This window comes from Haliotis cracherodii, unplaced genomic scaffold (assembly GCF_022045235.1).
Source record: "Haliotis cracherodii isolate W230 unplaced genomic scaffold, xgHalCrac1.p SCAF_1, whole genome shotgun sequence".
In the NCBI taxonomy this organism is placed as follows: Eukaryota; Metazoa; Mollusca; class Gastropoda; order Lepetellida; family Haliotidae; genus Haliotis; species Haliotis cracherodii.
This window is the reverse complement of record NW_027266264.1, coordinates 36,050,894-36,063,383: the sequence shown is the minus strand read 5'-3', so window position 1 is coordinate 36,063,383 and position 12,490 is coordinate 36,050,894. Positions and strand designations below refer to the sequence as shown.

Sequence of the window (12,490 nt, the reverse complement as noted above, 5' to 3'; positions counted from 1 at the left end):
ATTTATCTTCAGCAACCCATGCTTGCCGTAAAAGGCGACTTTGCTTGTCGTAAGAGGAGACTAACGGGATCGGGTGGTCAGACTCGCTGACTTGGTTGATGCATATCATCGTATCTCAATTGCGTGGGTCGATGCTCATGATGTCAATCACTGGATTGTCTGGTCCAGGCTCGATTTTGTACAGAAAGCCGTCATATAGCTGGAATATTGCCGAGTGCGGCGTTAAACAACAAACAAACAAAACAAACCATATTTACGTTTACAGCAACTCAAATCTAGAGCACAGTCCCCCTGTAAGGACAAGATCACATCTTATAATACGCGACGTTCACCTTATAATACACGACGTTCACGGTGAGCAGTGTGATGTTGTTTGAGTGGTACTTGAACTAAATACGGAACTCACACGCAAAGCAGAGCAACCCGTTCCCCAGGCCGACGTGCAGACATCCGATGCCATTAAACTGTCTGTTTTCAATGCACAGTCCAGAATGGTAAATTCACATTCATTTTGAATAGATTCTTACAATATCCAGTCCTCTGGTCTGTAATTCTATAGAATGCACAGTTAGTGATTTATAGAGGAAAGGGCATATAATGCGCTCAGTGTGTGACAATTTAACCTTCTTTTTTTCAAATGTTTAGTGTGACAGTTGAAACTAGCCATCAAAGTGTCACGGCTCTTCCCGTTGGACGCCGTACACCCTCGGTAGGCGAAAATCACCTGTCAGCATTGGTTGTACGTCTTTACCTCCTTTAGTTTAATATGGAAGGAAACTTTTTCGGATTATGGGGGCTCGTGGTTTCCTTGGCTCTTGGACTGCTACTTCCCGCGGGGGTGACGAGTCACGGGCGGATGATCGAGCCCCCCATGAGATCGAGTATGTGGCGGTTTGGATTTAACACGCCGAAGAATTACGACGACAATGGACTTAATTGTGGCGGCTTTGTGGTAAGTTCACGAACTTCACGCAAAATAACACCACGAACCTGTTGAGAATAGAAACCCATTTTTGTTTGTTTGGAATCACGATTGTACTTATCTATGACGTGTAAAGTTAGATAAAGGTTGCTTATCGTGACTTTGAGTTCACGACCTTCTGATATGGAAATGTCTGTCGTGTCACAACAGGGCACATTAACATGCATCATGATGCTCTGGCACTACTGCGCATGCCTGGTACACCAATTAGGTCTTATATAATTCTCTTAAAGATATTCAGAGATTGAATAGAATTGAATCAGGATGGCTTGTGTGTATATGTAGGAGAGCGGGGACGAGTGGCCTTACAGTATCTAAACCAGTGGCGGATTCAGAGGGGGGAGGGGGTTCTCGGGGTGCCCCCACCCCCTTTTATACACCAAATGACATTTTCTATGCCCACTACCTGCCATGATGACGTGGTGACTTAGTTGTTTAAGTAAAATTAATACTGGTTTGTATACAGTGTTTGTGTGATTTTGGGGTAGGCTTTTGGGTGCCACCCCACTGAAGTTACAAATTACCCTACCCCCTTTTCTTTAAACCCTGGATCCGCCCTGGAAACATTCTATTTCGTTATAACCGTAGTTCGTTATAATGACTGAGTGAGTGAGTCTGGTTTTACGCCGCTTTTAGCAATATTCAAGCAATATCACGGCGGGGGACACCAGAAATGGGCTTCACACATTGTACCCATGTCGGGAATCGAACTCGGGTCATCGGCGTGACGAGCGAACGTTTCAACCACTAGACTACCCGACCGCCCCTAGTTCGTTGTAAGCGTATATACTATATACAGCACATATGCAGCAAATGGCCTTGACCAAAAAACACAGTTTGTTATATCCGTCTGTTATAACCGTTTCCTGTATTTCATATTTCTAATCATAAATTACAAAGGAAACTTGTCACTAGACCACATATTTTGTATGATCACAGAATCAACACCACTTCCAAGATGGCAGGTGCGGCGTGTGTGGAGATCCCTGGCAGGGACCAAGGCGGAATGAACCAAATGGTACCTACGCCACAGGAACTATTACCCGGTGGTACCGTACGGGGCAGAAAATACCCCTCGTCCTTGACATCACTTCGAACCACAAGGGTTACTTCGAGTTCCGAATATGTCCGTGGAATGACCCCAAGCACGCCGTGGACCAACTGTGCCTGGACAAACACCCGCTCCGTGTGGAAGGGTCGGGGTTGCGCTACCCCCTCACTCTACAGGGACCTTTTGTGATGGTCAACTTGACTGGTCAGCTTCCGGACAACCTGACCTGTACCCAGTGTGTCTTGCAGTGGAGGTGGGTTGGAGGTCAGTACTCAAGCGTCATGTATGGATACGTTGTATTGTCATGAGGGGGTAGTCGGGTAGCCTAGTGGTTAAAGCGTTCGCTCGTCAAGCCGAAAACCCGGGTTCGATTCCCGACATGGGTACAATGTGTGAATCCCATTTCTGGTGTCCCCCGCCGTTATATTGCTGGAATATTGCTAAAAGCGACGTAAAACCATACTCACTCACTGTATTGTCATGAAGTGGATCGGAAGGTTTAGATTGACAGTTTCTTCAATTGAAAGTACAATGGCAAGTATTATCGAAGGGAGAAGTAGTGGCATGTAACATACATCACATATGGTCATCATATTTTGGAACACAGTTACAACGCTAAATTGAATATACTTTTATTAATATTCACCAATAAGTCAATGCAATATTTAACTATGATCAGCAATAGGAAAACCCATGAAGACCCAGGTTAGAATAGGTCTTCAGCAACCCACGCTTGCCGTAATAGGTGACGATGCTTGTCGTACTCACGGGATCGGGTGGTCAGGCTTGCTGACTTGTTTGACGCATGTCATCGTATTCCGATTGCATAGATCGATGCTCATGATGTCAATCACTGGATTGTCTGGTCTAGACTAGATTATTTACAGATCGCCGTCATTAGCTGGAACGTCGCTAAGGGCGGCCTTAAACAACAAACAAACAACATTCCGGTTAGTACCACTGATGCCATAAAAAAATCCCATCTGATAAATATGCAAATAAGATAACTTAGACTGAACTATTTTCTGCGTTTCTGTATACCAGATCATTTGATACTATGTAATAAATTGGGCGCTTCGCCGTAGGGAGATTTGTGACCGTGACGTTTCCTAACATTAGCATGATATTCATACTCGCTTTCTGAAGTTATCTTAGTGTGCACGGCTGCGCCACCTTTCGCGTATGCCTCGCCTCTTGAGTGCGGCATTAAACAACAACAAAACAAACAATATGAAACGCCCTGCAATAAATGTTGGCAGCCTGTTAAACACAATCTGGAGCCCACAAACCAGTGTTGATTGTATGAGTCTTGCCCAGTCAGTGCTCCAGGACAATTCAGTCAAGTCACATACTTTAAACCAACCAACCATCCTTGTATTCAACGCTGACGACTGGCATGGCAGCCAATAGGACAATAAGCATTCTAACTACACTTAAAGTCATCTCTTCGTCTGTGCAGGATCCGCTGCTCGTGAGTTTCCACCAGTGCTAAACTTCCACAACTTCCCTTCTTCTCCCACCTGAAGCAAACACGCATTGGTTCACCCTCAACACTGTTCCACCTGACTCTCTCATTCACCTGTAATAAATTAAATGTTTAACAGTTTTTGCGATACTTGTGGAAATAAGTGTCCATAAATTTAATGATATAATGGTTATTGCTAGCCATTCAACGACCTTTTGTGTTGTACTGGTTAAACACTTTCAATTGCACAATCATAAGCCACATTATCATATATTCTGCAAAAAAAGAAACCAAAAAGTGATTATAGATTTTAAGATATTTTATATATCATATAGATAATCAACAGATGGTAATCGATTTTCAAAATTGGCGCACATCATTGTCATTGACCCAGATTCCATATGGCACACGTGGAACTGTGGATTTTCAAATTCATCTGTTCTCAATATCTTGTATGGCCTCCATTAGAGTCCAAAACTGACTGGCATCGTCGTCCCATGCAAGCAATCAGATCCCGAATTGTGGCCTGGGGAATGTTCACCCACTCTGCCTGCAGTGCTCATGCCAACTGTCGGGGGTTCTGTGGTTGTTCCTGACGTGCTCCCAGTCGTTGATCCAGTGCATGCCATAAATGTTCGATTGGGTTTAAATCTGGAGACCTGATTGTCCATAGCAGGACCTGGATGTTGTGATTCCTGAAAAAGGCCGTTGTCAGTCTTGCCGTGTTAGGTCGGGAATTGTCTTGTTGGAAAATGACGTTGTCTTGTTGCATGACGGGAAAGGCCTATGGCCGAAGAATCTTATACGTTGCGCCGTTAAGTTCCCCACAACTTGCACCAAGTCTGTTCTACCAGTGTAGGATATGGCTGCCCACATCATCACACTACTACCACCAAATATGTCCACTTCATGTATTCAGTTTCATGCATAACCTTCCCCGATACGACTGTAAACACGACGTCTTCCACCCGCACGGCGAAGCATGAAACGTGACTTGTCACTAAACCAAACTTGTCTCCATCGCATTTGTGACCATACTCTGTGACCTTGACACCATTGACGTCAAAATGACACTCGACTGGTTGTCTTGCGCGAAAACCTTCAACGGGTAAACTGTTCATCACTGCTTGGGCTGATATTTTATGCAATGCGGTATTGCCGTGTTGTAGAGCTGGCTGTGGTGGTTCTTTCACGTACGTGTCGTAGCGGTTTGAATCTGTCCTTTGCTCTTGTAGTGATACTTGGTCGACCGGGAAAGGTCACATGTCGTCCCGTGTTCCTGATAACGGTTCCACAGTCTTGTGATGGTGCTTAGTGCTGCGTGGAAAAAAATGGCTACAGCTGAAGATGATTTTCCAGTCTTATAGCCCACGAAGTGATGATGCATCTGCATGTCATGTTGGTGTGTTTCGGCGCCACGTTGTTGTGTTTTTGCGATTTTTCCATCGTTTTAACCAAATTTCGTAGACCTCATTCTTTCCACATAAATCAGTCCTAATCCATGCTGAAATGACCAATTCCTTTTTTGGTATTATTTTGTATGGATGTCGGCAACACTCTATCAGGTATTTACGATGTTACTTTTTTTGCGTTTTTCTTTTTGCAAAGTACACATATATAATGAATAGGGTTATGGATGTTATAAACCAATCCTGTACCAGGATCCGATAAATATGCAAATGAGGTCACAAAGTAGGAACACATTTTAGCTCCATTCAGCGATGCAATGTCTGCTTGGCCTATAAACTATTTGCTCGGTGTGTCTGTGATTCTGTGAACAAACTTGGTTGCAAGTTATATGGCACTATATGAAAAATGCGGCGATCAGCTCAATGTCTTAACTTACGCTCGATTACATTTGATAGGGTGACACAATTCTCTTAGCCGTACAGAATCCTTGGACACCGGATGCCTAGTTGTATAAGGGGACGCAATTCTCTCAGCCGTACAGAATCCTTGGACACCGGATGCCTAGTTGTATAAGGGGACGCAATTCTCTCAGCCGTACAGAATCATTGGACACTGGATGCCTAGTTGTATAAGGGGACGCAATTCTCTTAGCCGTATAGAATCCTTGGACACCGGATGCCTAGTTGTATAAGGGGACGCAATTCTCTCCGCCGTACAGAATCCTTGGACACCGGATGCCTAGTTGTATAAGGTGACACAATTCTCTTAGCCGTATAGAATCCTTGGACACCGGATGCCTAGTTGTATAAGGGGACGCAATTCTCTCCGCCGTACAGAATCCTTGGACACCGGATGCCTAGTTGTATAAGGGGTCGCAATTCTCTTAGCCGTACAGAATCCTTGGACACCGGATGCCTAGTTGTATAAGGGGACAGAATTCTCTTAGCCGTACAGAATCCTTGGACACCGGATGCCTAGTTGTATAAGGGGACGCAATTCTCTTAGCCGTACAGAATCCTTGGACACGGCATGCCTAGTTGTATAAGGGGAGGCAATTCTCTCAGCCGTACAGAATCCTTGGACACCGGATGTCTAGTTGTATAAGGGGACACAATTCTCTTAGCCGTACAGAATCCTTGGACACGGGATGCCTAGTTGTATAAGGGGACGCAATGCTCTTAGCCGTACAGAATCCTAGGACACGGCATGCCTAGTTGTTTAAGGGGACGCAATTTTCTCAGCCGTACAGAAGCCTTGGACACGGGATGCCTAGTTGTATAAGGGGATGCAATTCTCTCAGCCGTACAGAATCCTTGGACACCGGATGCCTAGTTGTATAAGGGGACACAATTCTCTTAGCCGTACAGAATCCTTGGACACGGGATGCCTAGTTGTATAAGGGGACGCAATGCTCTTAGCCGTACAGAATCCTAGGACACGGCATGCCTAGTTGTTTAAGGGGACGCAACTTTCTCAGCCGTACAGAAGCCTTGGACACGGGATGCCTAGTTGTATAAGGGGATGCAATTCTCTCAGCCGTACAGAAGCCTTGGACACCGGATGCCTAGTTGTTTAAGGGGACGCAATTCTCTCAGCCGTACAGAATCCTTGGACACGGGATGCCTAGTTGTTTAAGGGGACGCAATTCTCTCAGCCGTACAGAATCCTTGGACACCGGATGCCTAGTTGTATAAGGGGACGCAATTCTCTTAGCCGTACAGAATCCTTGGACACGGCATGCCTAGTTGTATAAGGGGAGGCAATTCTCTCAGCCGTACAGAATCCTTGGACACCGGATGCCTAGTTGTATAAGGGGACACAATTCTCTTAGCCGTACAGAATCCTAGGACACGGCATGCCTAGTTGTTTAAGGGGACGCAATTTTCTCAGCCGTACAGAAGCCTTGGACACGGGATGCCTAGTTGTATAAGGGGATGTAATTCTCTCAGCCGTACAGAATCCTTGGACACGGGATGCCTAGTTGTTTAAGGGGACGCAATTCTCTCAGCCGTACAGAATCCTTGGACACGGGATGCCTAGTTGTTTAAGGGGACGCAATTCTCTCAGCCGTACAGAATCCTTGGACACGGGATGCCTAGTTGTTTAAGGGGACGCAATTCTCTCAGCCGTACAGAATCCTTGGACACGGGATGCCTAGTTGTATAGGGGGACATAATTCTTAAATTTGATATTTTATCAACTATTTGAATTTATTTTACGGAATGATAGTGCAAATGGTGCACTATAACAAACATATCAAATATTCAAATATTAAAATTTATTTTACGGAATATTAGAGCAAATGGCGCACTGTAACACACATATGAAATATTAAATTGTTTAAAAAGAAATGATAGAGCAAATGGTGCACTTTAACTAATATATCAAATATTTTTTTTATTTCTGTTGAGGAATAATGGAGTATTTGGTGCCCTATAACAATTATGTCAATATTAAACTTTCTTGTAAGGAAAAATAGAGCAAATGACGCAGTATAAAACTTTTAAACAATTACGTTTTATTACAAGTTGTGATCATCTGAATATATGTAAAGAGACTGACATAAAAAGAGAAGGGAGGGACTTGGATTGTAACTCACTAAATAAATTCGCAGTTTTAGATTGATTATGGATCAAGTAAAGAAAATAGTTTTATATCTACAACTAAAATCCATCCTCATATATATTCCATGCACAACGTATCAGTCACATCAAGTGTAGTCTTTAATCTAGGTATTGCTACAGCCCCTCTAGAATTCCGCTAACATGTGCAAGAGGAGGATGTAGTGCTGGCGTTTCCAGATCTCCATAAACCTGTCGGGGGTGACACATTTATGCCTTGTTTGTGTGACCTAGCTGGCAACCGTTATGTACAAGATAGGAACACTGTCAACCTTAGGTTCATTGTATTGTCACTGATATAACGCAATTTGTCGGTGGTTTGACGGTGATAAAATCAACGTATGTATCTGTTGCGAAAAGCGAATGCATCACTGCTATGAAAAGATGACATCATTTGAACTTGTTGTTTTGCTTTCGAGACATTGAGGAAATTAATGTACTTTTGTGTTTCGGGAATTAATGTACTTTTAAAAAAATAGTAATATGATGCTGCATATGTAAATTTATTTAAATACTGTTTTAGGGGATGAGATTGTATCGGAAAAAATAAAGTGTCCCCAAACATTCTCGAAATTTTATTGTTTTGCTTCAGACTTAAAAAAAGGAATTGCCTGCCACAAAGTCACATTGTTGAACGGTGTTTTTCTTTTAATTAATTCAGGCTCATAGTGTTGAATTAAAAATATATATATCTGGTTTTGTAACTGTATCTGAAAAAAATATCTAATCTCGATGCAAAACCCCAGGCCTCTCCATAGGATATGAGATGGTCCTTTACTGTAAGTCGCCGCCCTATGATATGCTGGGGTGGGGGTGGGGGTGGGGGGTGGGGGGTGGGGGTGGTGTGAGGGGGGGGGGGGGGGGGGGGGGGGGGGGTGTCAGTTGTTTAGCTTCTCCTATTCAGGGAAAAGAACAGTATAGCTCAAACAAAATAACCCCCATCAGCTCCCCTACCACCTTTGATTATTAAATGGTGGGGCACTTATATTATAAATACTCTTCGTATGATATACCTGACATAAACAATTAGTGAGTGATTTTAACGCTGCTTTTATCAGTATTCCAGTTATTTCACGGCATGTCAGCTTAATGTGGTAGGAAAGACCGAAGTTGTGCAGGTCTCAGGCGTTTAGCTCTTCGGTATAACCCACGAGCACGGGTATGGTGCTGACAAACCTAGAAACATAATCGGGGCGAACCGGGATTCGAACCCACAATCATAGGTTCTGACGTGCCCAATGGACGCAAGTCACATGAAAATGAAAACAGTACCAGGAGCACGTGTTGACCAACAGCCAGTGGTCAGTTAGTGTCAGTGTAGTATCTCTAGTTTATTACTTGTTGCTTGATTCATGGCGGTTACAAGGAAATGGAGAACGCGATCAACCAACTTCATGGATATATTCGTCATGAAAATGTCCATGGTTTCATTACATTAGCATGATATGTATGAAATGACAACAATTAAAATGTCATAATATCTTTAGAATTTCTCACAATACAGGATGTATGATGCTTGTTTGTTCATTGCTTTGGAATTTCCACACATACACCTTACAGTAGCCCGTCTCCACACATACACACACGTTACAGTAGCCCGTGTCTACACATACACACACGTTACAGTAGCCCGTGTCTACACATACACACACGTTACTGTAGCCTGTGTCCACACATACACACACGTTACAGTACCCCGTGTCCACACATACACACACGTTACAGTAGCCCGTGTCCACACATACGAGGGGCGTTCAATATAAGACCAAGTCGCAGAATATCTTTTGCACTTATATTTTTCAATATAATCTCCATTCACCTCAATACACATATTCCATTTTTCCTTCAAGCATTTAAAACCACTTTTAAGGGAAAGGTGTTTTTTTTTACTTTTTGTTATATTAGTGAGTGAGTGAGTGAGTGAGTGAGTGAGTGAGTGAGTGAGTGAATGAATGAGTGAGTATGGTTTTACGCCCGTCGTTTAGCAGTATTCCAGCAATATCATGGCGAGGGACACCGGAAAAGAACTTCCAACAGTGAACCCATGAGGAGAATCAAACCCGGGTCTTCGGCGTCACGAGCGAACGCTTTAACCACTAGGCTACCCGACCGCCCTTCTTTTGCCAGTAGCCATGGTTCACGTACTGTCAATATAACACGTTTTCATACATTTCATCACAAGTGAATCATAAATGTACCAACATTTTTCTTAAATCTCTGCTGGAATAAATGTGTGTCCATGTTCCAGGTCAGCATATGGGTATCAAGGACGGCCGCGAGTGCATGGGGTGTGGCAAACAAGAACAGTGGCACAACTGTGCTGACGTTGCCATAGGAAACGACTATCTCCTGTACGAGATGGGCCAACCTGGACATATTCAGGGAACCGTGTCGCCATCCACAGTTCCCACTCCTTCGACTGTACATCCTGTTGTGCCTGGAGGTCAAGATGTCAAAACTAATGAGGTCAAGGTCAAGAACTTTGCACGTCAGCCCTCATCAGGTGGGCGATTAGGGGCACCAACACCTGTAGAAATCACTGCGGAAGCTTACAACGGAATGAACATAGGAATGCCCGCTCGGAAAGTGTCAAGGTTTGAACCTGAGATACAGCCTGCTGTTACTCTTCCTCCAGACAAGGGGCCGTTGCTAACGTATGTAGCAGACACCCCTCCCCCGCCACAACCTCTGATCATCTCATCGTCAGATCTCTTCTTCCAGAAGCCGGCTGAGCCAGACGTTGGCGTGAAAGATGCACAAGTCCCAGATCCACAGGAGGATCCGAATCTTTCCAGGGGGGTCAGTTTTACTTCGTTAATGAAAAGAAATAACAATAATCGCAGCAGTGTGCCCACTAGTTTCGGGCACGTCCAAGCAAGTGCAGGCACCTCGCAGTTCATGAAAGTTTCACTTCAGTCTCTGACGGGGAACCCTACCAAACATGTGAACTCTTTCACGGGGAAATCCTTCCGTAGCTATCCTTACAGAATGTACAATTCAAAGGATGAAACACCGTCTGTCCTCATATCAAGCCAATCTAGTTCGTCTAGATCCTTTCACAAAAAGCCATCATCTGTATCTACAGTTTCCAGAGCAAATCAGAATGGTGCAATACAAAAACAAGCACCTGTCGACCTTCCGCAGCCAAACAGTCCTCTTATAACGAACAAGAAACAACCAAAGGTCCCTTCTACACCTATAACTACTTACCCGACCACTACAAGTACAACTACTACAACTACCACTACGACTACTACAACCACGACTACTTCACCAACTACAACAACTACACCTATTACAAAAACCACTTCTTTGACGAAAACTGCTATATTTTCGACTACAAGTACAAAAAGAACTCCCACCACCACTACCACCACTTCAACAACTGAAAGACCAACAACAACTGAAAGACCACCACCAACAACAACTGAAATACCAACAACAACAACAATAACTGAAATGCCTCCTGCAGTCCCTTTTACTCAAGGCTATTTCATTCCAGATGCGCCTCTAGTTTCCACATACGGCCAAAGTTTCGTCCCGTACGTCACAAACTACTACCCGACAGACCTCTACTACACCACAAACGACCTCACTCCCAACGCGCCACCCGGTGAGTACCTTGGTACGACTCCTATTCCTGTAGCTCTGGGTCCATACGCAGCTGATGTCCCCACCGAGTCACGACCATCTCAACACCCAACAGCACCGACAGAGACAGCAACCAAAACACCAGATGTCAACGCTTCGGCAACAACATCATCACCAGAAAGTGTCAGTGAGTATGGAGTGCGGACTAACAATAACCCAGTGTTTGTGCCGTCCAACGCTATAGTGGACCCTAATCAACCGTGGATGACACACCAGGACTACCTTGCATCAATGTCTTCCCAAATGTCCAATGTCCCTCGCAGATTCGTCCCTTATCAAATAGCCATGATGAACGGTCAAGTAATAGTTCCACCTGGAATGACACAAGCTCAAGCACAAGCACAAGCACAAGCACAAGCACAAGCACTGGTACAAGCACAGGCCCAGACCCGGGCACAATCACAAGCACATGCTCAAACTCGGGCACAAGCACAGGGTCAAGCGCAGAGTCAAGCACAGGGTCAAGCACAGGTACAAGGTCGAGCACAGCGCATGATGCTGAATCAGCAGAGGATGATGGCTATGCGAGCCTCTGCGGTGAACGGTGGACCTGCGAATTTCAACATGATGACCCAGGGCCCAAGATCCACAACTTTCAACGCCCAACCCACGAATAGGAACTACCCCATGTGGGGTCAACAGGTGCTTCCACGTGAGCTAGAGGGTGTTCCAGGACCTATGTGTGCCTCGGGACGGTCCATCTGCAGAGGAAAGGGGGTATGGGCGAACATGCAGAACTTTGACCGGTACTGCGCCACGCAGTGCATGATGGGACTCTGTCCCTTCAATCTGTGCATCTGCGCATGTCCGGGGGAGGAGTTTATCAGGCAGGATTGTCGGAGCTGGATTGATACAAACCACATGAACAGATGGTGTGAACAGAATTGCATGGGGGGATATTGTCCAGCTGAAATCTGTTACTGTAAAATCTAACAATACATGATATCTGACACATATGTCAAGAGTTAATTTATTTTTCAACCAGTTTTGTCTTTAATGAAGTCTCTTTGCGGTGGTGGACATATCATAAAAACAGCCTAGTAATCATCTCTGCACTACTATGCTGGTAGCTCAACAATGAATTCTGCACTATGTTTCTTTGTGTGTGGTAATCGATTGACGGTTTAAATAAACGTTTTCACCAGTATTATGCCATAATACATGTCTCTGTTCTCGACTACACGTCATGTGACTGACTGCACCCTGTGTGATGAATTAGCCGATGAACAGTTCTTAATGTGGTCAACGTTGGCGGCGTAACATAAACTGTTGGTACATAGCGTTACGACCTTATTAAAGAAGGACTCCTC

At 44.5% G+C, this 12,490-nt stretch overlaps 1 protein-coding gene across 1 annotated transcript; it reads left to right on the top strand.

Annotated features, from left to right (window-relative positions):
• The first annotated feature begins 720 nt into the window (after nt 1–720).
• Nucleotides 721–12,127, top strand: LOC139464007 (uncharacterized). Its single transcript, XM_071245513.1, has 3 exons — nt 721–952; nt 1,922–2,297; nt 9,778–12,127. Exons 1-3 carry the CDS (start codon nt 767–769, stop codon nt 12,111–12,113), a joined length of 2,898 nt encoding a protein of 965 aa, XP_071101614.1. The 5' UTR covers nt 721–766; the 3' UTR covers nt 12,114–12,127.
• Nucleotides 12,128–12,490: the final 363 nt, after the last annotated feature.